This window comes from Mandrillus leucophaeus, unplaced genomic scaffold (genome assembly GCF_000951045.1).
Source record: "Mandrillus leucophaeus isolate KB7577 unplaced genomic scaffold, Mleu.le_1.0 Scaffold14, whole genome shotgun sequence".
NCBI classification, from domain to species: Eukaryota; Metazoa; Chordata; class Mammalia; order Primates; family Cercopithecidae; genus Mandrillus; species Mandrillus leucophaeus.
In genome coordinates, this window is record NW_012101365.1 from 2,706,124 (window position 1) to 2,713,849 (window position 7,726).

At 47.4% G+C, this 7,726-nt stretch overlaps 1 protein-coding gene across 4 annotated transcripts in view; it reads right to left on the minus strand.

The window, feature by feature from the left end:
- Positions 1–5,615, minus strand: part of SLC1A7 (solute carrier family 1 (glutamate transporter), member 7) — a 54,707-nt gene extending 49,092 nt beyond the window's left edge. For all 4 annotated transcript variants that reach the window (XR_001005341.1, XM_011973784.1, XM_011973783.1 and 1 more), the window contains exon 1: positions 5,298–5,615. Coding sequence is in view for 3 of the 4 variants with exons in the window: in XM_011973784.1 (XP_011829174.1) it covers positions 5,298–5,474 (177 nt within the window). In the remaining variant the exon portion in view is untranslated. The remainder of the gene's footprint in view (positions 1–5,297) is intronic.
- Positions 5,616–7,726: the final 2,111 nt, after the last annotated feature.

Genomic DNA, 7,726 nt, shown 5'->3' on the forward strand with positions numbered 1-7,726 from the left:
TGTAATCCCAGCACTTTGAGAGGCCAAGGTAGGTGGATCACTTGAGGTTAAGAGTTTGAGACCAGCCCAGCCAACATGGCAAAACCCCGTCTCTACTAAAAATACAAAAATTAGTTGGGCATGGTGGTGTGTGTCTGTAGTCCCAGCTACTCAGGAGGCTGAGGCACAAGATTCGCTTGAACCCAGGAGGCAGGGGTTGCAGCGAGCTGAGATCACACCACTGCACTCCAACCTGGGCGACAGAGGGAGACTCTATCTTAAAAAAATAAAAATAAAAATAAATAAACAAGTAAAACAGTGCTCTACTGATAAAAAGGCAGCTCTTTCCTCATCTTTCTCTATCCCTATCTCACAACTTACCAGTAGTGAACATGCCCAGTTCTTCTAGCTGTTTCCCATAGTATCAGTATTTCTAGATAATACGATCATAATGCTATTTCTTGATTCATCATTTTGACATCTATCAACTTCTCTGCCATGATTGATGAAAACTTAGTTCTTACTCCCTTTCTCTCCACCTATTTCACCATTATATTTATATCAATTTTTAGGTAAATCAATAGTCAAGATTTACAATGTTTTGATCGTCAAACAGTGCTTAACCATTGAGCCAAGTAATGTACTACAACCATGCCGCCTTGCTTGTAGCCTAAAGTTAACTCACTGATTTTTATTTGTCTTGCTTTCTGGGAATCACCCACTAATTTCTTCCAAACATTTTAACATGTCTACTAAACTACCTAACGATAGTATTTTCTGCTCTCTCAAGCACGTTGGTTCTCTTTTATCCTGCCTGGGACCTTAGTCCGTGAGCTCTCCACCTTCCTGCTCCAGTTTGGACTGACTGCTTTCTAGGCCCAGTGCTTGTCATGGTTCCCTTCTTGATTGTCATTCTGGGACTTATCCTTTAGAGGGCCCCCTGTTTCTGGGATCCCTTGTCTTCTTGGTTTACTTCCTTGTTTTGCTGAAACATCTCCTTTGGTAGCTTTCTGAGTAATAGTGGATGGCAGATAAACTTTTCTGAGTCCCTACCTGAGTAAAAATGCCTTTATTCTACCTTTACCTCTGATAATAGCATATGTGAGACACTTCGTTGGAAATAATTTCCCCTCAGGTTTGGATGATGTTTCTCCTTTGTTTTCTAGCTTCTAGTTTGCTTACGCTGTTCAAAGTCATTCTGATTCCTTAAATGATGTTCCTTAAATGATGTTGGTTTTATTCCACCAGAACCATCCAAAGATCATCTGTTTATCTCCACTTTTTGGTAATTTCATGGTGATAGGCCATAGTATGGGGTTTTCTTTCTTTTTTAAACAAAATTGACAGTGCTATGCTTACCTTTCACTTCTGAGAAACTGCTTAGATTCTCTGCAAACTGTTTCTCCTCTATTTTTCTTCTGTTAGCTCTCTCTCTAAAAGTGTCATTAGGTAGCTGGACATTGAACATTCTAATTTTCTTATGTTTTCTTTTCTATTTTCATTTCTTTTTGTTCTAGTTTCTGGGAGATTTCTACAACTTTATCCCAGTTATTGACATTAATGGGTTTTTTTTGGAGATGGGGTCTCACACCATGTTTCCCAGGCTGGTCTTGAACTCCTGGGCTCAGGCAATCCACCCGCCTTGGCCTCCCAAAGTGCTAGGATTACAAGTATGAGCCACCAGGTCTAGCCAAAGTTTTTCTATTAATATATAATATTTGTACATATTTATGGGGTACAGTTGGTATATTGCTACATACACTGTGTAATGTTCAAATCAGGGTATTCAGGGTCTCCAACACTTTGAGTGTTTATCCTTTCTATGTGTTGGGCAGCTACTCACATTTTTATCTTAGTTCTTCTATTTTTAATTTCCCCAGATTCTTTTTCGTTCTCTGATTGTTCCTTCTGTTTGCATCCCCTCTGTTGTACGGTAACTATATCTTCACTCCGGAAAGCTTAAGAGGAGATTTACAAAGCTTCCTTCTCCTCCCCACCTTGTCTCTGCTTCATTAGAGACCCCCTTTTCTCTTTGTTTTTCTCATTAGAGACCCCCTTTTCTCTTCGTTTACTCTGTTTCACGTTAGCAGTCTCCTCACGTTGCTGGTGGCGTGGCTTTCAGCTCATATGTAAGTTTGAAGCGCTGAACTTCTGCGTGTATGAGTGGGGCTTGTCAGCTGACGGCCCTCAGGGCAGGGCGACAGGTGCTGATCTGGCTTTTTCACTGGGGCTGTGTGGGATGGTAGAGGAGTCTCCTTTATAGCAGAATTTAGAGATCTTTTCTCTGAGGCTTCAGTGAGAGAAGTCTCTTCTTGCCTTTGCCTGAGGAATGACATGGTGCCTAAGCTCAGCTGACAGCGATCTGAAACTGTGCTGGGGACCCCACTCAGATGAAAATGTCTGCTAATTAGTTTGAAGTAGGTGCCTCAGCATGGCCCTCTCCCCAACACACACAGGGGTGGCCCAATACCCCCAAGTCCAGCTTCTCTGGTTCTTTGGGGCAGGCAGTGGGGTAGAGATGGGTGGATGAGTCCCCCAACTGAACTGGAAGGTCCCTAGGGGTCTAACTGCTCTGGTTACAAAATTCCAAACCATGCCTGGGCTTTCAACCCCAGCCTCACCCTGCCTAGTGCAGCATCTTGCTCTTTTATGTTCTGGAGTCTACAAGGCAAACTGGCTTGGTATCAACTCCCACAGACTGACTAAGATTCCAGCTTTCTGTGAACAAGGTCATAAGCTCCACCCACCTCCATATTGTCTAATTTGTTGTAGCCTCTCGATTTCTTTTCTCAACTGTCTCCTTTTATATTCCCTTTATTCTTGGTGGTTTTATCTTTTAAAAATCCCATTACTAAAATGTTAGTGGAATTCTAGGAAGGAGGGAAAAAAATGGATACAACTGTAATTTACCATGGTTTAACTGAAGTCTCAAAATGCTCAGTATTTTTAAATGAGATACTCATATCCCAAGACAAAATCCTGTGATTTTGTAAATTCTTTTCACAAATAGAACATTCTACCATTTTCCAAATTGTTTATGATTTTTGCCTGTTGCATAAGCTTACAAAACAAGAAGGGTTTAGTTTCTGAGTCACAGGCAAAGAGATCAAACAGAGAAATCCCAGATTTCAAAGTAAGATGCTGAGAAAGCCAGTTCCTGCCAAATAATTGTTCTAAGCCTCTACATCCTTCCTTCAATTTATCTGGCAGGTTAATCCAGACCGGAATACATTTGCATTTCCAAACAGATGGGAAAGGCAGCTTTGGCAAAGGAGGCCCCAGATGAGTTTGGCTTTTAATAATAGGCATTCCAATTTGTTTTCACAAAATAATCTTCCTGCAGGAGATATATTTTTGTTGCTGAGGAAAATTAAAGAGAACAGATTGCAGATTTTTTGTTCCATTGCCAGTTTAATGCAGCAAATAGTTGAGCGTTCTCTCTGTGCCTGACACAGGGCTAGGCTCAGGTTTTGGTTAAAAACAAACAAACAAACCCATATATTGTTCAGCAGTGTGCAGCTTGGTGGGAGAAAGAGACACCCACATAGCCAGCTCTGAAGCCAGGTGGCCAGCAGTGGGGTTACAGTTACTTTTCATCAGCTATGGGAGATGAGATGGTTCCTGATGTAGACAGGACTTTAACAGGTCGATAAGGGAGAGAGGGGGAGTAACATGTAGTAAGCACCTACTGTATGCTGGGCACTAATGAATCCTTGGTTTATTCCTCATAGCAATTCCAGTAGACATATACTGCCCCATATCCCATTTTACAGATAAGGAAACTGAGGCCCAGGGATGAGAGAGGATATTGCCCAGCCATTTGCTAGCAGAGTCAAAGTTCAGGGTTTCTCTGCCTCCAGAGTCCACACCTCTTTCTAAATAACTGCTCGAGGCTTAACAGGGTCACCATAGTCGTGGCTCAGTTCTCCAGGAGTGGGTGTTTTCCTTTTAATGGAAGACAAAGTCTCATGCCTGACGCCAGTTGTAGAGACAGCGTTAGACCTTAGTGAGCAGGGAAGAGGACTTTCTGGGAATGGGGACTCTTCCAGGAGCCCATTGACAAAGGCTCTCTCCTTGACCACACTTTAGATAGTCTCCTCTGAGCCCTCTTTTCCACTGGGCTTTGTCCTTGGGCCTTGTCTTTGGCCTGCATAGTCCAACTGTAGCAAAAGTCCTGCCGAGTCAGTTTAGTGAGGATCCTTCACCCTTCAGCATCCCGATACTGGATCAGATTCCCCATCCCAGATCAATGTCTGGTCACCCTGGCCTGCCTTCAGCAAGAATCCCCCTACCCTGATGTCTCCTGCAGCCATTTGCTGTCCCTGACCCCCTCCCTCTGTTCACTGGCTGTAAATCTCCAGCCGGCTTTGTTGTCTTTGTGGTTGGGTCCCATCTCTCTCCCCAGGAGGTCCTGACACCTACCCCCACCACAATAGTCCTGCATACAGCCTTCCTTACCAGTTTCACAAGTGGCAGAGGATTTTTTCTTTAACAGCATGGGAATGTCCCTCCCTCTTCTGTAAGAGATGGGGGCTGACAGGGAAAGGGGCTCTTTCCCAGGCAAGGCAGCTTCCCCATGGCAGTTACACAGGCTGGAAACCCGGGACCTGGCTCCCCTTCCTGTCCCCCAGCCCACATCCAATCAGCCCCCACATCCTGAAGCTTCTCCTTTTGAAAACAGTTCTCACGTCTATCCCTTTTATCTGCACTACCAGGTCTCCCTCAAGCTGCCCCTTACTCGGCCCCCTGCCTGCCTTGATACCATCCCCTCTCCACTCAGCACCTGAGGGGTCTCCCAAGCTCCAACTGGCCTGTCGCTCTTCTGCCCAAAAGCATCTCATGGTTGTTGCAAGCCCACGCATGGCAATGGGACTTATGGGCCAGCTGGCCTCTGTGCTCCGGCCCCTGCACCTGGCACCTGCTGTCACCTCTGCCTAGAGCGCCCTTCCTGGATCTCTTGTCATTTGAGCAGCCTTTAGGTGTTCTCTGGTGCCTGTTTGAACTCACACAAGACCCCCCTCTTTCCCCGCCACAACTCTTGGCCCTGTGTTTGTCGTCGTGAGGCACCCTTGCCTCTTCTCACCTGGTGGTGCTAGGTTTGTAATCACTCCCCAGCCACGTGACTGGTTCCTCCCTCTAGTCCTGCAAAGTGTTTATCACACCCATGTTACCGATGAGAAAACCGGGACCCAGAGGGGCAGAGGGACTCACACACTGTCATGGCATCAGGGAGCTGTGACACGAGAATGTGACCCCAGATCCCTCAGGCCCACACACCCCTCCTGGATGGGGACCCCGAGATGCTCCGGGTGGCTGACCTGTGGTGAGAGGTGCCGGGTCCTCAGGAAGAAGCCGAGGAGGCAGCCCACAATGACAGACAGCACAGACAGGATGAGTAGTCCATTCCGCCTGCACACGTCCCTCCCCCGCGCCAAGATGGCATGCAGCACCATGGCAAGCCTGGCCTGCTGGCAAGGGGCACAGCACCATTCCATGCACAAGAGGCCGGCCGGGGGCACAGGGTCTGGGCTGAGGGCTCTAGCACCTCAGTAGGCAGGTGGTCAGAGTTGCTTAACACCAGTCGCCAGCCCCACAGCCAGGCCTGTGTGGCCGCCCTAGAGGGAAGCCACAATCCTATTACCAGCTGCATCATTAGGAGCTGGGAGCAGATTAGGGCCTGGGAAATTAGAGCAGACCACGTGGTCTGGGAGTTCAGCCCTCAAAGCCAAGCGTTCCTTTTAAACAGTTGAGTGGACCAGGTACTGGGAGGAACAAGAGGAACATTCGCTTGCTTGGTTTGATCTTTATCCCCGCTTCCTTCCAGAAAGAATCGAAAACAAGACAGTAAGACATCAGTTATCCTCCACATTAATTAAGCATTTGCTGTGCCCCAGGTGCCATTCTAGAAGAAAGTTACATGTACTGGCATATTTAATCCTAACACCAATCCCAAGAAATAAGTACTATCAATATCACCATTTTACAGATAAAGAAACTGAGGTGAGTGAGTGCATGTGCTGTGGGCCAGGCCTGTGCTGGCTGCCTTACCTATGCTAATCATAGGGAATCGTCCAAAGACCCCGGGGTTCCCACCTTCATTTTTCAGAAAGGGAGGCTGAGACCCCAGGAGCCAGTCCCTTGGCCATGGTCACAGAGGTCAGAAGTCGGGGCCAGGCCAGTCTGTTTCCACCACATGAGCAGGCAGGTAGGTTCAAGGGTGCTTGGCAGTATTGCGGGGAATGTAGATTCGAGTCCAGGGGACCTGAGTTCAAAGGTGGGCTGTGCCACTCACTGGGAAACAGGACATAGATGCTTCAGGGCTGTTTCAAGCCTGGTGCTGGGCACCCTGCAGGCTCTCTGGACCTATTATTTTTTACAGATGACAGAGCCCAAGAGACTTGCATTCAGGTCCCAGCTCTGCCACTTACTAGCTGTGTGACCTCAGACAAGCATTTCATCTCACTGTGCCTCAGTTTCTCCATCTGTAAAATAGAGATGATAACAGCGTCTACTTTGTTAGAGCTGGTACAAGATTCCACCCAGAGGGTATTTGGAAGTGCAGTGTGAACCCTGGCGTGCTGAACAGGGGAACAGACTCTTAGGGTCATTATCACACTTAGTGCTTTGGAGAAAGGGTGTCTTTTTGCTATTTCTTGTGGCCTGGCCTGCCCTGTCCTGTAAAGCAGGGGGAATTAACCCTCGTCTATTTCACCAGAGATCTGTAATCTCATTAGGGGCAGGCAGGCGGCAGGCAGCAGGGAGAGGGAAGTGCAGTCTGCAGTGAGGGTGGGAGGTAAAGGGTGGGGTGCGCACAGGGGCTTCCTCCTCCTGACATAGGAGACAGGGGCAGAGGATGAAGAGGACAGGGCCAAGGCAGGGCGTGGGGGAGAGGCGGAGAGAGGGCACTGGGGCACAGGCTCTGAAGCCATGGACGGAGCTCCCAACTGGGAAGATTCTGATTCCAATTTAATCAGCTCTGTGACCTTGCCGTCTCTGAATCTCTGTCTTGTCTTTTTTAGAATGAGAGAAATGGGCCCAGGTACGTTCATCTAAGGAACTTCATTTCAGCAAACCGATCTTCCAAAGCCCCTGCTCTTTGCAGTAGCTTGGGGGTGGGGGTGGGGGTGAATACAAGTCTGAGAGGTTTTTTTCCTCTGACTTTGACTCTTAAAACCAAAAGTTTCTTGCTATACCTTCAACTCCAACAAATGCCTCATATTCCAAATAATCAGGTGGTTGGTTACTTCCTAGAAGAGAAAACAAACATTTGGATTTGTGTTTTGCTCAACTCCCGGGCTCAAACAATCCTCCCATCTTGGCCTCCTAAAGTGTCGGGACTGCAGGCATGAGCCACCACACCCAGCCCAGACCTGGCCTTTACCTGTGCCATGATATAGGTGAGTCTTGCTTTCTACTCCGGCTCCATGACTCCGATTCCCAGGACATCCCCCACAGCCACCACTGACTCCTCTCTCCCACACGCTGACACTACCACTACCTGCCTACCAGACTACAACCTTTCTCTCCACTGTTCCTACGGTCTTCAACAGGAGAATTCCAACTCATTCTCGCAAATGTTCTTATAGCACCATTTAGTGCCACACCTCCTGGGTACTAGGAACACAGCAGTGAATCAAACAGTACCTGCCCTGCCCTCAGGGAGCTTATAGGAAAGTGGAGAGACCCCAAGAAAGGACTAATTCACACTAAAATGTAAGTGACCGATAATGAGTTTACTAAGAATATT